The 16,696-nt window shown below is 31.9% G+C and overlaps 3 protein-coding genes across 5 annotated transcripts; 2 read left to right on the top strand and 1 right to left on the bottom strand.

Annotated features, from left to right (window-relative positions):
• The first annotated feature begins 860 nt into the window (after positions 1–860).
• LOC107020859 lies at positions 861–4,086 on the top strand. The gene is made up of 4 exons (XM_015221378.2): positions 861–1,191; positions 1,304–1,476; positions 2,523–2,879; positions 3,267–4,086. The coding sequence occupies exons 1-4, from the start codon at positions 962–964 to the stop codon at positions 3,632–3,634; spliced, it is 1,128 nt and encodes a 375-aa protein (XP_015076864.1). The 5' UTR covers positions 861–961; the 3' UTR covers positions 3,635–4,086.
• Positions 4,087–7,402: 3,316 nt separating this feature from the next.
• On the top strand, positions 7,403–9,643 carry LOC107020354 (GATA transcription factor 15-like). Of its 2 annotated transcripts, none has more exons than XM_015220681.2 (3): positions 7,403–7,644; positions 8,342–8,470; positions 9,006–9,643. In XM_015220681.2, the coding sequence occupies exons 1-3, from the start codon at positions 7,624–7,626 to the stop codon at positions 9,444–9,446; spliced, it is 591 nt and encodes a 196-aa protein (XP_015076167.1). In that variant the 5' UTR covers positions 7,403–7,623; the 3' UTR covers positions 9,447–9,643. The 2 variants fall into 2 exon arrangements, with proteins under 2 accessions (XP_015076167.1, XP_015076166.1); XM_015220680.2 differs by having other exon boundaries at positions 8,339–8,470.
• Positions 9,644–10,225: 582 nt separating this feature from the next.
• LOC107020353 (two-component response regulator ARR1-like) lies at positions 10,226–16,120 on the bottom strand. Of its 2 annotated transcripts, XM_027916915.1 has the most exons (7): positions 15,582–16,120; positions 13,883–14,035; positions 13,378–13,764; positions 12,193–12,269; positions 10,921–12,033; positions 10,747–10,817; positions 10,226–10,658 (listed from the first exon to the last, which is right to left on the bottom strand). In XM_027916915.1, the coding sequence occupies exons 1-7, from the start codon at positions 15,766–15,768 to the stop codon at positions 10,655–10,657; spliced, it is 1,992 nt and encodes a 663-aa protein (XP_027772716.1). In that variant the 5' UTR covers positions 15,769–16,120; the 3' UTR covers positions 10,226–10,654. The 2 variants fall into 2 exon arrangements, with proteins under 2 accessions (XP_027772716.1, XP_015076165.1); XM_015220679.1 differs by having other exon boundaries at positions 10,226–10,817.
• Positions 16,121–16,696: the final 576 nt, after the last annotated feature.

Raw genomic sequence — 16,696 nt, 5'->3', positions numbered from 1 at the left:
AACTACACCAAATCAAACCGAATTCTAATTTGGATTGATTTTTTGTATTCTTTGTTTGGTTTTGGATTTATAATTTACTTTGTTTGGTTTGGTTTCGAATTTAGAAAAATGAAAACCGAAAACCAAATAAACTGAATTTTATATATATATATATATATATATATATATATATAGAATTAAGTTAATATTAACCACTTTTGTCCCCTTTTAGTTATTTTCATTATGATTTAGTTTATTTTCTTATGTTTGGTCATCTATAATTGATATACTTTTAAGTATTGTGTTTTATGTTTTACTTCTAATTTATATTTAAATATATATATATATATATATATATTTTTTTTTTTTTTAAATTGCATATGTTTCTAATTATTGACATAACCGATTAACCAAATCGAAAAAATTCAAACTAAAAAGAGAAAAATCAAGTCAAACCGAATTTATTTTGGTTCGAATTGGGTTACACTTCTTTAAAACCACAAAATGAAAACTCAAACTGAATAGTATAAAAACGAAACGAAAAATTGAATGCACACCCCTACATACACCCTTCATGACTCTACGCAGTTGAGGCATGTGGAAAGTATTTGAATGCCACGTATATAAAAAAGATGTATAAAATTATATACAAAAATATATTTAAAGGTAATAGATTATAGAACCTTAGTTTTAGTCAATTTATATCGTTAAAATTTCGATTATAGTCTAAAAATACTCTATACATTTTCCTTTTGATATTCTTAAAAGACAAATATTACTCAAATGTATATATTTGATATTATATATATTTGATAAACTACTTTGAACCTACCACTAAACATAAAGGACCATTTTTGTAATTTTGTCCCAAATAAATCCTTGGATCCATAAAAACACACATAATCCCTCAACTAATTCAATTCTCCATCTTTTACAAATCTTCAAAAAAAGTTTTTTTACTTTTTCAAAAAAAAAAAAAAAGATGAGAAATATTTCATTTAGTGATGAAGAACAAAGTGATTCATTGCCAAAAACAGCCACTTTATGGTGGAGAACACCACAAGATTTTGATGAAAATGGTCATCTTAAAATTGACATTTCTGATCTATCAAAACTCACACCAAGGCTTAAAATCCTTAGAGAAATGGAGAGATTAGCTTTTATTTCTACTGAAGGACTTGAAGATCTTAGACACAAACTTATTAGTTACAGGTAAAACATTACTAGTACTTCTGAGTTTTTCTGTTTGGTTTTTCGATATTTTTTATTTTGAAAGTCAACTACCTGTTGAATTTCTAATGACATGGAGTAAATGTTATTGCAGGGCAGGGGATTTTTGGTTACCAATAGGAGGGATAAAGAAGGAAGATATGGAAATACCACCAGTGATCACAATTTTACTAGTTGGATTATCTGCTTCTGGAAAAAGTTCACTTATTAATTACATGTATAGTGTTCTTGGTAGATCTGGTCTCATCCCTTTTGCTCAAACATCAAGTATGTTCACTCATTATTCTCTTCTCTATAGTACCACCTTTTTTAGCTACGGGTTTACGTGAATTCAGTAACTTTTGGTCACATGGTGGTGAGAGTGTTCAATTGGACACCTTTCATTAGAAAAAAAAAATCATATATACAAGTAAAATATACACGAAATGATTAAATAACATATTTTGGATATGCTTAACACAACAAGCTATTGTAGTCTAGTGGTTTCACCTCTTTTGAATGGAATGTGGTAGTGCTCGTTTGTTTGAATTTCACTAGTTCTACGTTTTGAAAAGAGCTTTTATTGTGCTATTTCTGGACAAGTGGATCCGCGAGCGCTTTGTTAAGTCTTGAAATAGATATTAGAGAGTGATAATTGGTCAAATTTACCCTATGTTATGTTTTTGGCTCAAAAATATCCTTCGTTTTAGTGGTTGTTCCGAAACAATATAAAATGAACTAATTTTGTGAACATTTTTGCCTATTTCGAATAGTTCAGGGGTAACTAAATTAATACTTTAGGTTAATTGGCATTAATTCAGATTGGTTGGGTGGGTGGGGTGGGGTGGGGTGGAGGGTTACCACATTTAATCACAGGTATGAAGATGGTCCATTATCTTGCTGTCAAGGAAGGTAGAGGTGTTGGCTAATTTAATAAATGTATACATCATTTGGTTGTGCTGTGAAAAATTTATGAACTCCACCAATTGGAGGGCCCATTGAGTAATGTCTCGAGTTTGAGTCCCGAAAATGAAAGGAAATCATGTATTGAACGGTTCTTTCTTTAAGTTTATAATTAGGCTCTATGATGTACGAATTTGTATTACTTAATCGAGCTAAGTGAGTTTTAGATACCAAATGATTTCAGTCTCAATAGTCTCAATTATCATGTTAGCTAAAACTCATATGTATGTGTGTTTCAAAAAAATTATAAAACAAGATTCGTATATGATAATGTATAGTGGAGGTATTCTTTTGTATGCTGACTTAAAATTCTGAATCCGTCTCTGATTATCGACCCTTTGACACTTTGTTGAAAATCTTGTTATATATAGGTGGGAATTCACACTATACAACTATGTTTTTGGAAGAACACAATGTGTTGAGATCAATGAGAAGTGGATTTTGTGTGTATGATACAAGGGGATTAGATACTAATGATATGATTGAGGGATTAGATGAAGTTTCTACATGGATGACACGTGGCGTTCGACATAATCAACCTTGTTTTCGACACGATGATTATAACAATAATAATAAGATTTCAAATAAAAGGTACACTAAGAGGGATGTTGATTGTGCAATAATTGTGGCTGATTTATCAGAGATTAACAAAGCTTTTAACTCTGGAGATTTGAAGGACGTAGTCGCCTTGAAGAGCCTTTTCAACAATTCTTCTATAAGGAAATCAAGTAAGTTCGTTTTTTTAAACTTTGGTTCGTATTTTTCAAAAATGTTGTCGGATTCATGTTGAAATAGAGGTGTGACCGTTCAAGCAACATTGACAGATTCGCAAAAACTCTGCCTAAATCCTATATGTTGTTCGAATTCTTCAGAAATGTTGTTTGAGTGCGTGCCAGATTCTTCAAATGGTGTTTACACATTAATTACTGAAAGATTCTTGTATAGGACAGCTACGAATCGCAACGATAAAATATTATGTTTCTGAATTGTTTACAGAATAAACAAATGTATGTCTACAACATGTAGTGTTTACACATTTGGTTGAATCTGAATCTGAATCTGAATCTGCTCTATAGTTATGTATAACCTATTGTTTTTTGTTGTTTTTCAATTAGATGAGAATCCATTGCTAATCTTGACACACGGTGACACGATTAGCACGGAGGAGAGGATCAATAGCCGGCTGAAAATATGCGAATTTCTAGGTATACCGGAGACAACAGGGGTCTACGATATAGCGTGTTTGACTGAGCAGGGAATATTACCAGATGAATCAGATCCAGTAACAGCATTTGCCCTAACTGAAGCTGTGTATAGATCACTAATGCAATCTGATAGAAATCATCAGCCAAAGAAGAAATTGAAGGATTGGATTGTGCTGTTTTTGACATGGATCTTGTGTTGCATTGGTGCCTTCTTTGCAATTCTTGCAAATTTCTTCTCAAAATGTAGTCAACCTCACAACAAAAGACTCAAGTATTAGAAGTATAATATTGCACGGTAAGTCTGCGTACAATAGACCTTTTGTGGTTCGACAATCTTTTTCTGTGGACTCTGCACATAGCAGGAGCTTAGTGCAATGAACTGTCTTTTTACTCTCTATTTAGGGTTCATGAGTGTCAGAGCTTACATGTATCGAAAGGAGTTCAATTTGTTGTTATGTTGTGTGTGCAAATAGGGTCGGTTTGAAATTGTTTTAGGTTGCATGTTCAAATTTCATATGTGGCGTTTTTGCAATTTTTTTTATTCTGACCCTTAGAATTTCTGACTCCGTCACGGATTAAATTTGTTTGAGGGGATCTCCTTTTGTTGTTGTTGTAATTCTTTGGGGCTTGTTGATATGTTGTATGTAGGTGCGTTTGGTTGAATGAAATTTAATGTCTAGCTAACAAAAAATTGTGATAAGTTTTTTATGAATGGTTTTGAGTAGCTCAACGTGGTAGGGTTTTTGTGTTATTATTATTATTATTATATTATAATATATTAATATATAGTGCTAAATTGTTTATTGTAGTTAAGGGATTTGTGTGCAATATTTCATCATAATAAGTGGTAGAAATGTGAGAATTTTTCCTTTTTTTTTCTTTTAGCATTGTGCATCGTTTACTATATCAAAAATAGATGTTTATTTTTACTTTTACAAAATCAATTTTATTATTTTAGCTTCATTATTAAATATTATTCATTTTTCAATGTTTAAATGACTTAATAATAGGAGTATTACTATACAATTACCATTTTATTTAGGGCAAAGGACAGATGTCACAAGGTCAAATTACCATTTGTCCTTTACAAGTTTATAATACAGAAATTCCTCAAACTAATACAATAGTATAAGCGTTGATACATTAATCGTTAAATAAGATACATTACATTTTGTACATGATACACCAATCTGATGTATAGTTTATACATGATACATTAGTCTGATGTGCGAGATACATTACATTTCATACATGATACATTAATCTGATGCGCGAAAATGAGAAATTTTGAGAATTTATAAAACTGATAGAGGATAATGATAATAACATAACTCAAAAGCATGATTTCTGTCATTTTTTCTTTCATGCGTCGAATCAAATTTAGACCGAAGGAGTATCATAAAATACAAGGAGGAGTTAGCCACACCAATTACTCCTTACCACTAATTGGCAAACCCTTCACCCGTCATGTATTCACAATATTTATTTTTATCAGAAAAATCGTAATTGCTATTCTTTAGATATGTGTGCGATTCACACAGTAATTCGTAAATCATACATCAAAAATAAATTATACTAAACAAGTTTAGTATAATAAATCGACTGAAAAATTACATGACCAATCAACTCGATCATTCCCACGAGTCTACACACAACCTTTGGTGGCGTAAATTGAATAGTATTTTATTTTTTTTTCGTACTTTAAAGATTAGTAACAAATTAAATTCTTAAGTGATTTCCTATTTTGTTTCTCGTCGTTCCTTTCGAAATAATTTTCCTAAGTTTTTATTTCAACCATTATTGTTTATTTGTCCCATTAGTGGAATACTCCCAAGCATATTTTATGACATTTGAGTCCATTCTTCCTAATAATTAATTCGAATAGATTCTAAAATAACGATATCAATATATATTATTATATCGAATGTAAAAATAATTATAAGAATATGATGAAATTTGATATCAATTTCAGCTTCTTTTTTTTTAAGTTTCAATCATGCACTTCTAAAAACATCGTTAGAAACATAAATTCACTTACACTATGTTTGAATCATTATTATCTATTGTATTGTATTGTATCGTTAAATGTACCTATAATGTTTGTTTTGATTGTTATTTAAAATGTATTGTACAGTATTGTTAAATTTCGTTGTTACGTAACAATGAAAACCCCTATTTTATGAAACAACCAATTTGGTGTGTTCCCATTGTTACTTTATTTCTTTTTTCAATTATATCTTTATATAATATTTCAAAATACTATTTTACCATTTACCTTAATTATTTAAATCTAGTTTAACCTCCTACCCTAGGTTAATTAAGGATATTTTTATAAATTTATAAATTACAATACAGTACGATACAATCAAACCAAACAACTACAAAGTTATTAAAAACGAATAAACAATACAGTCTAGCCAAACATTTTATCTACCACACAATACAGTACAATAGAGTTCAATATAATACAATACATTATGAAACAATGGGTAACAATCATCCAAACAAAATGTTAATGTCATGTACGAAAATACAAGTTTAATGTGCATTATTATATTCAATAAAAAGAATAAAAGAAATAAAAAAAATATCCAAAATATTTTTTAAAAAGAAAAAAATGGAGGATGATTTTCTTCTTCTTGACCTTATTAAACGCCCCCTATTTTCCAAACATTATTTATTTGTTTTAATTTTAACAATTATATTAAAAAGACTTCATTCCTTTTCCTTTTTTTTCATGATCTAGAACAATATGTGCAACTATTTTTTTGTAATTATAAGTGATTATGTCTCGCAGATAGATTTAAGATTTAAAGTTTATGTATCTTTATAACAATTTCAAGTGAATCTTCATAGTAATAATTACTGATGTTTTATAAGTATTTTGTAAATTACTCAGTACATATGAAGGTCTAAATAGAAATTATTAGGTCATACAGTAGACAAATTCATCATTTAAACTCTATTAATTCAATCTTTAATGTTTTTCATATTGAACCTATTAAAATTTTGAAATCATTGATTCATGCCTATTACCTCTTGCAAATTTTAATAAATTATTACACATACATTTATATTCTACGTAGAAAATATAGAATTCAAATAAAACCTATACTATAAAATTACATCTGCCCTTAGAGTCATGTGAACATGTATCTTACATGAATACATCTATTTTATTTAATTTAATTCGTTTTGATTTGATATGATTTTCTTTTTAAATCCTATAATATACTTAATTTAAAAATAAGTAGATTTTATAATATTAAACATGTTAGGTGAAAAGTTAGAGTTCAAAAATAAAAGAGAAACATTCAAAACTAATTTCAAACACTAAACTACTTCTCAATATCATACGAATAAATTAAAACGAACGAAATGTATAACTTATAGTTTATCCTTTAATATTTGCATAATATTAAGTTAAATAGAGTTATGTGTACTAATATTAAACCAACATAATATTAATAGTAAAATCATTATTTACTCAAAATTATACTCCCTCCGTCCCTTTTTATTTGTCCACTTTTGAATTGACACACCTATTAAGAAAATAATAAATGAAATATTGAGTTTACGATTTTACCCTTATTAATTATGAAGTGGAATTTTTTTATTATATATTTTTCAAGATAACTAGTCATTTAATTGAAGGTATAACAGGTAAAATAAATTGTTCTTTCTTGATTTGTCAAATGGACAACTATAAAAGGAAAATCGGACAAGTAATTAGAGACGGAGAGAATATTATATATAAATAAAAAGTCCACACTACCCTTCTCCATTAAAACATTGAAATTAATTTATTTTAAAAATTCCAAATCTTTTTTTCTTTTTTAATAAAGCGGCAAAAAATGAAATTGTTTCTATTCCCCAAAAATACAAAAAAAACAAATTTTAATGGCGCCATTTTCAGTTATATTATAATATTTTTTGGCGGGTAAAAAAAAATTGTCCGAAAAGGGTATTTTCGTCTTTTCACACTCCCGCGCACCTAGGGTTTTTTTCGTATACAACTCCCTTATAAACCACAGATTCCATATTTTTTCCGCCACTATCACTCTTCTTCTCTTATCTATAAACTAAGCTCAAATTTCTTCTTCGTTTTTGATTTTTTGAGTGGTGGGGTTTCTTATTGTTGTTCTATCTACTTGATAGAGCTCAAAAATCCAGTTTGATTGAGCTTTTTTTGGGTGTTTTTGGTGGGTTATTGAGTAATTGCTGGTGGAGTTTTTACATTGTGATTCTTCTGAAAAAGTGATCGAAAATGGTGGATCTAAGTGATAAAGTAAGTGATCGTTAGTTACCCTTTTCTTATTAGGTCTAAATCAAGTGTGATTCAGTTTGTTTTGGGTCATTTTAGCCGATTTGTTAAATGGGGGGTTGTGTAATTGTTGGTTCAGTGTGATCATTCAGTTGAGGTCGAAAATGAAGAGTTATTCACCTTGTTTTTGTGTGTTTTTTTAGTGGTTTTCTGTTGTGGGTCTTGTGTGATTGCTGGTTGTGTTTACTCATTTCGTTGAGATTGTTCTGAAAAAGGTGATAAAAAATGGTGGATCTAAGTGATGAATCACTACCTTAACCTCTTATTAGGTTTAAATCTAGCTTGTTTTGGGTCTTGTCTTGTGTGATTACTTGTGAAGTTTGGATTTTTCTGATTAGGTGATTGATCCAAAATGGTGGATCTGAGTGATAAATCACTACCTTTACTTCTTCTTATTAGGTCAAAATCAAGTGTGATTGAGCTTAGTTTTGAGTCATTTTACTTGATCAATGTCTAAATGAAGTGTGATTGATCTTGTTTTGGGTTACTTTAGCTTGTTCTCTGTAATGGGTTTTGTGTAACTGGTGGAGAAATTTTCTCAATTGTAATCATTCAGTTGGATCTTCTGATTAGCTACATTGTTCTTGTTGCTTAGTTCAGTAGGGGGGTTTCTGTGAATTTTATTAGTGTTTGATTTGAATTGTTTCTTGTGTTGCAGCAGGGTTTAGGATCTGAAGAAATGAGTAGCGGAGTTACTTCACCAGAAACTAGCCAAAGTAACGTCAAGACTTGTGCTGATTGCGGTACCACAAAAACACCTCTTTGGAGAGGTGGACCTGCTGGTCCCAAGGTTAGTACTACTGTCTAATTTACGACTTCAAGTCAAACATTGATCTGTTTTTTCGATTAAAAGAAGAATAAATCATGTTATAGAATTACAAGTTCGTATAAGTTGTGTATATGTTGATTCAAATTTGATTGAACACCATAGAATAACAATAGCATATCCAGTGTAGTCGCACAATGTAATATAGTCGAAAAGTACATCGTTTATTTGGGACATGGTTTAAGAAAGAAAGATTGTTGTGTTATATGATTATGAGTTGTTTATATCTATTATTCGTTGCAATTTGAGTGTATTTTTACACAAAGTTACGCTCCGTATCTAAAGTATTGGGTTTAGATGATCATGGAATCGGTGCTGCAATGTTGCATATGCCTCGTTAAACATTCGTGGTTGTAATAACTCTCCGTTAGAAGTAAAATATGATCTTTAGAACGGATTAAAATGACAACGTGTTGCATGAAATGGGAAGGTGGAGTAATAGTTCAATATATAAAATGAACACCATTTGAGTTTTTGATTTTTTGATGATTGAATGCAGTCACTGTGTAATGCTTGTGGGATCAAAAGTAGGAAAAAGAGAAGAGCCTTTCTCGGGTTGAACAACGAAGAGAAGAAATCAAAGAAATCAGTGGTGGTTGGACATAAAAACATTGAAGTACAGCACCATTTGAACCAAAGTTGTAGCAGCAGCAGCAACAGTGATGATAGTAAAAGCAGTAATTTTGTGAAGAACATTGTTTCTTCTTCGTTGAAAAAGAAATTACTTCCTTTTGGTAAAGAAGAAGTCGTTATGCAGAGACCAAGATCAAGATCTACTCAGAAGAGAAAGCTCGGAGAAGTAGAACAAGCAGCATTCCTGTTGATGGCTCTTTCTTGTGGCTCTTTTTATACTCATGGAAGGATGAAAATCGACAAGGAAAGAAAGAACGAGAAATGTTGTACTCTTGGCAGTAAAAGTAGTACTTTGTGGGTCGGTTGAATGTTTTAGCTCGGAGAAGACTAGCTTGATTTGAGAAGTGCTAATTCGATTTGGAAGACTATGAGTAGATAGAAAGTTGAGGAGAGCTCTATGTTTTCATTTCATTAATTTTATACTACTATTTTAGTTCATTTATGAAATTATTTTCTTATCTTGATGATGACTTGATTGATGAAATTATTTCTTAATGTTCATTACATGGCAACAACCTTAATATGTTTGATACAATAAGTAGTTTCCCCAAGTATTTTCTACATATATTACCCTACCTAGAAGTCATTTTTATCCTCAAAATTAGGATAAAGCCATTTTTATCCCTTTCATTTAGTGGTTAGGAGATTGCCTAGCCGAGAGTCTATCGAAAACCTCGTTACGTAAGGTTAGTGCATATTCTATTATAGTATGTTGCTTTCAATAGCTTCAACTAGTTCGTGTCTATTTCTTTACATTTTGAATCACCTTAATGAAAAAAACGGATCCGCCACTAGTTTGGGCTGTAATATTAGATGGTCTACCCTAATGCAAGCACTAATGGCTACTTCCATAGCTCAAACCTGTGATCTATATATGATAATTTTACCGTTGATTTATGACTCCCCCTTCACATTCAGATAAAAACATAGCAACAACACATAAAACAGTAGTAAATAAATCAAAACACATTCTGTAGTTTTATTAGCTGAATCAAAGGTTGAAAGCCAAGCTTTTTAAAGAAAATATACCTCTCAAATCAACAACTCATATAACTAAGAAAGTAAGCAAAAAAAGAAAAGATCAGCTGAATGAGCAACTAAAAGAATCTCATACACTTGCAGATTGTGGCAATCCAAATTTAGTCTGTACATCAAGATCAACTCCAGAAAGTGAAATAGAAGAAATGACACAGGGTTATTGCAGTTAGTAAATAACTCGAACGTTTAAAGAGAATCATTACGCCAAACGCGTTGCATCCCACAAACAGCACAAAATAACTTCTAGGATGTGCAAATTGTCCTAAATTTCACCTAGCTATATAGAAGTCAAAACTTTGCATGTACGCCTTTGCGATACCATGCAGAAGTATCATACACAAATTACCCTTCATAAATGCTGTCTAATTCCACAATAATCAAGAATCAGACCGGATGATGCAGCCAGACGAGAATCCAACATCAAGAATTGAATGACGAGCTTAAACTCCATCGTTTTTGTTCACAGAAATCAATGTTTCAGCTGCAAAAACAACTATGTACACTAGTGACTCTGAATTATATGTTACAAAGCGTAAGCTTACAGCAACTATGCTCTTTTCGCGTCTTACACAGGAAGATTGTCCAATGGTGAATATCCATCAAAGCCAAATTCAGTTTCAACTTGTCCGACACTTTCTTGCTGTTGGAAATTTCATAAAATGCAAATTAGCAAATATTAGAATGGCATCAGTAAAACCAAGATTCTGAAGCAAGCTACACTACGGATAAGAACACGAACTAACCTGCTTCAGAAGGGCACTCATGAGATCATCCTGTCCAAATTGCTCTGGGAAAAATGTATTTTGATAGCTCGTATCAGGAAGTTGTTCAGCTTTAACAGGAAGCAAATTTCCGCCAGAAAATAGGTTAAGTTGCGGTCCACCCATAGGAGCAATTCCATTTTGTCCATTCTTCTTCATTGAAGAAATACCTTGTTGAACTAACATGGACGGTGAGACATCTAGAGTTCCTGGTATACTCGAATGATCAGAGGCACCGAAGTTTGATCCGATATTCGGTAAACCCCAATCCTGCGTTTTTTGTTGATGCAACTCTTCAAATATATCGTAACCAGGAGGGAATCCTCTAGATCCTTTAATATCAGAGTTAACTTCTTCCTGAAGCAATCTTTTAGATGTCAGAGTTGACATCCCTGAATTACTACTCACAAGAGGAAAACTGTTGTTTTGCAACTCTGTAGTTTGATTCAGGGAGAAATCTACCATTGAAGATGTTTGGGAGACTGGATTGTATATTGGCCCTCGTACGTTGTCAACAATGCTATTTCGTGATAAGACTGCAGCAGGTTGTGACATGGACAATGGTGGCCGTGAAACTTGACCATTATTGGTTTCATTTAGCATTTGAGCCCTAGAAGATTGTTGTTGTTGTTGAGACATATGCATTAGTAGAGCGTTGTTTTGTTGCATTCTAGCATTCCCTTGCATATTCATAGCCACAAAGGACTGTGAGGACTGGTGCAAATCAGCCAGCTGCTTCGGTTCCATGGTAGTTGGGATCCCATGAAGCAAGTTAATTTGCTTATTGCTATTATTTAATGGTTGTTGTCCCTCGGAAAATCTTAACTTTGGATTTTCAAAGCTGAAAAGGTTTCTTTGATCTACCAGAGGCATCGATATGGCAGATTTTGTCGCAGACCTACCTAATGCAGCCGCCTGGAGGGTAGCAAGACTTTGTGCGGGTAGTTGACCGGTGGCAGCTAAAGCTTGAAGCTCTAGCCCATTGAAAGAAGTCATTGTCCCATATGTTGCTTCCGGGTGCCCCATGAACGAGTTATTCAGTCCATTCTGATGCTGTGATACACCGCTCAACCTCCTTAGGTACAGCCGATATTTCTGCAGTACATGATTACCACCAATAAGCACTTCACTAAGAAACTTAAGAAATATTATCAACTACATGTTGCAAACCAAACATGAAGTCTTCCACTTATCAACTAATTGTGCATGAAACCATATATTCTTGAAAACTGAAGAAGTAAAGTTGCTCAAGACCTGTAGGTGGCTAGCAACATTTTCTCTGGTTAGCCCAGGAACATTCATCAGCTCGAGAATTTTCTTGGGAACAGCCTCTGAAATCATAGCCAGAATCAGCAACGAAGAATATACGAGTTAGTATCTAGAATATAGGCAAACAATCTTTTCTTATTCAGCAGAACCCATTTCTAAGGTAATAGACAATGCAATACAGTTAGACTAAGCAATTTGGTTGAAGAAAAGTTGTATATGTTGAACTGAACCTCACGCAAAAATTTAGAGAACTATCAAATATTAAGGCCACCCAAGAGAAATGAAATGAACGTTAATCTTGTGATACCAACTACCGATACCACCAAGTCAAACAACCTCCAATCATATCCAGGAATTATAGAATCTTGATCATTTTATTTTATCGGCGATGGTTGAGAGTAAAAAGGAACTGCAATAAAACTAGGGTTCAAATCCCAGTAGAGACGCAAAACACTAGGTAAAATCTTAACATGTACCTAAACCGTGGTGAGCAGAGTAACACGGTACTTGTGCTAGTAGAGGTAGCAGGTATGAACACCAAAAATCCAAAAAAAGAAAGAAAAGAAAAGAATTACTTTTTTTTTCTGAAACTGGTAATGTAAGAAAAGACAGAACATTAGCAAAATAGTACTCCATCTATTTCAATTTGTTCATACTTCCCTTTTTCGTCCGTTTAAAAAAGAATGTCTCTTTCTTTTTTTTTTGCAACTATAGGATTTTTCCATGAGTTCTTCACCTCCATTATTTCTTTGACATGCTTTTCCTTGAGTCGAGGGTCTATCAGAAACAACCTATCTACCTTCCAAGGTAATGGTAAGGTCTACATACACTCTACCCTTCTCAATCCCACCTTGTGGGATGACTATGGGTATGTTGTTTGATTTCAACTTTCCACACGAGTTTAGAAAGTCTTCTTACGACCACAAGATTAGAGAATCTTCTTTTCTTTTTCAAACTACGTGCCAAGTCAAACCAAAGAAACAAATTAAAACGGAGGAAGTATATCAAGTTGGTCAAGCCACAAGGTTAGCGGAGCTAGGAAGAACTCCTTTCTGGTTTTAAAGATCATAAATAGGCATATACTCCCCTAGACCTGAAATACCCCAAGTTCCAAGCAATATAGAAGCACATAGAAATATTAAGGTAAAGAAATAGGCTAGAGAAGCATACTGTCAATTCCAAGTTGGTTGACAGCTTGTACAAACTGTTGATGAAGCTCCACCGACCAAACCACACGTGGCTTCTTTAATGTAGATGAATCATCCCTTTCTTCAGTTTCATCTTCCTCCTCCTTTCTTCTCTTTGAGCTTTTCCAGTTCCCTTCATTAGCTGAAGATGAATAATCAACATCTTCTGGAGGTTTCTGCTGTTGATCTCCATCTTCCACGCTTGTTGATTGATCAAAATCTCTGTCCTTCCATTCGTGCTTCTTTTTACGAATCACATGCTGCCAAATGTTCTTCAAAGCCTCAATACGCACCGGTTTGATCAGATAATCACATGCACCATGAGTAACACCTTTCATAACGACATCCTTACTGTCATCCGCAGACATCACTAGCCAATGACAAATTGGAGATCAGATACCATCACTTAGTACGCTATCAGCATTCAGCAGTTCCAAAACTTGAAAAATTAATAATACAGTTTTAACTAAAGGAAACGAGATACTCACTTATAACAGGCAGGTCCATTTCCAGACCAACATGCTCAAGAAGTTTGAAACCATCCATGTCTGGCATGTGTACATCACTTATAACGATGTCAAAACCATTTCTGTTTTCTCGGAGCATTGATAATGCAAGCTCCGCTCGATTAGACTTTGTGACTGGAAGAATCATAAAATTAGAATGAATTGTGAGCAGAAACAAATTAGACAATAACAACAAAAAACAACAAGTTCTCAGAAGCCTGAAACACACTATTTCAGACCAAGGTCATAAATGAAGTAACTTGACTTGACCCTAAGGGGTCGTTTGGACTAACTCCCATCATTATACTATATAATCCCGGACCCCTAACCAAACACAAGATAATCTTGCATTTTATCTCGAGATTATTATCCCTCATACCAAATGACCCCTAAAAGTTAATTGAGGAAGTTAAGATTCCTAATAAACATGTAAATAGGAGATCCAACAAACAAAACTTCTTTCTTCATGAAATTTCCCAACCTATCATTTCCCAAACTCGTGAAAATCAAATCTTATATCAATCATACTCTTTATTGATTTATCCAATCCTTAATCCTACACGCCTTTGCACTCCAAAGAAACCAACCTAAATAAGCACAAAAACACGTCGTCTATCCTCTGCAAAACTCAAATTCAACATAAAACAAGAAAAAGAAGAACATGGATTTTAATAAACCAAGGAGCACCAAGAGAAAGTCAATACGAGATCCAAAAAGAGTTCTTCTTTCAATCATGAATTCCCAACTTATCATTTCCAAATCTCATGAAAATCAAATCCTATACATAAATCATACTCTCTATTGATTTATTCTATCCTTCAAATCCAAAGAAACCAACCAAATTAAGTAAAAAACACATCCACTATCCTCCCCACTAGCTCAAATTCAACATAAAACGATAAAACGAACAACAAAGACTCGAACTTCAATAAACTAAGGAACATAAAGAGAAGGTCAATAGGAGAACCAAAAAAAATCATAAAATTCCAACTTATCATTTCCAAATCTCATGAAAATCAAATCCTATACATCAATCATATTCTCTATTGATTTATCCTATCCTTCAAATCCAAAGAAACCAACCAAATTAAGCAAAAAAACACATCCACTGTCCTCTCCACTAGCTCAGATTCAACATAGAACGATAAAACGAACAACAAAGACTCGAACTTCAATAAACTAAGGAACACAAAGAGAAGGTCAATAGGAGAACCAAAAAAGAACTCTTCTTTCAATCATAAAATTCCAACTCATCATTTCCAAATCTCATGAAAAATCAAATCTTATACATTAATCATACTCTCTATTAGTTAATCCTATCATTCAAATCCAAAGAAACCAACTAAATTAACTTTAAAAAAACACATCCACCAAGGAACAACAGAAACACATCAACTTTAATAAACTAAGAAGCAAAAAGAGAAGTTTCCATATGAGATCCAGTCTTTCCATCATGAATTCCTAACTTATCATTTCCAAATCTCATAAAAATCAAATTCTACACATCAATCATACTCAAACTCAACATAAAAAAGCCAAAAAAACATCAAAGATTTAAACTTTACTACCAAACAAGCACCAATAAGAAGGTCAACTCTTGAAAAGAACATCTAAAGCACCATTCTTGATTTACAAAACACATAATCTACACAACATAAAAAAAATGATTTTTTTTTAGTACCTTCATAGTGACAATTCCTAAGCATCTTCTCCAAGATCCTTAAACAAGTAGGATCATCATCTACAACAAGTACTCTTAAACCTGCCGGAAACTGGTCGGAAACTTTATCACTACCACCGGATTTCCAAGAAACACTACAACTAGCACCAGACATAGTTTTCACCACTGACCCAACACCAAGATTCATACTTTCTTCAAAATTTTGAAATTTTTTCAACAAATTTACATAAAAATAAAGTTAAAAAAATAAAAAATACCCAAAAACAAGAACAAAAGTATCTTAAAAGTTAGTAGTACATATCTTAATTGGTACATCCATAAGGAATCATATTGAAAAAAAAAATTCAAGAGAGAGACAAGGAGATTTTTATATAAATTTTAAATAAATTTTAATTTTTTTATTTTTATTTTTGGCTCTAAGAAGAAGAGAAGAACAAAAAGAGGTAACAAGAGGATGAGAATTAATAAATTTATATATATATATATACTAATTTTTTTTGGTATGAAGAACATGGGTGTTTGTGCTTGGAGTTGTCAATTTTTTATTTATTTTTTATTTTTTGGTTTATCTTGGTTATATTATTAAAAATAAAAAATAGTTTACTACCATATATTTTTTAAAAATAATAATAACAATAATTTTTTTATAGTAATAAATTATTGTGGGGTCTTTTCCATTGAGTGTGGATCCAGCTCATAATATGAAACCCCACACCAGCTAAAATTATTTTTTGTATTTTTAAAATCATAATGGAGTAATAATTTATTTATTTTTTAATAATAGACCATTGTCTAAAAGATTATCTAGTTAAAACTATAATATCATATCAGGGTAACAGGTATTTCGTAAAATTAATAAATATTTATGTGTTTTTAACTTATGATTTACTTGAATTTAGTATATGTTTAGATTTTATATTTATATGTTAATTTAAAATAATTATTGAAATTTATTAAATTTAAATTTTGAACCTGTGATTGTGAAAGTGTTTTAATATAGGAAAAAAAAGTCATATATTTATTTGAAGGAAAATATTGTGTCAAAGTGAATCTATAGTTTAGTTGATAGAGTAAATTTTGTTGTATTATTTAAATCAATTAATAAGGAGGTTGTA

The sequence above is a fragment of the Solanum pennellii genome, chromosome 5 (assembly GCF_001406875.1).
Source record: "Solanum pennellii chromosome 5, SPENNV200".
NCBI lineage: Eukaryota > Viridiplantae > Streptophyta > Magnoliopsida > Solanales > Solanaceae > Solanum > Solanum pennellii.
This window is presented reverse-complemented; position numbering and strand designations above follow the sequence as displayed.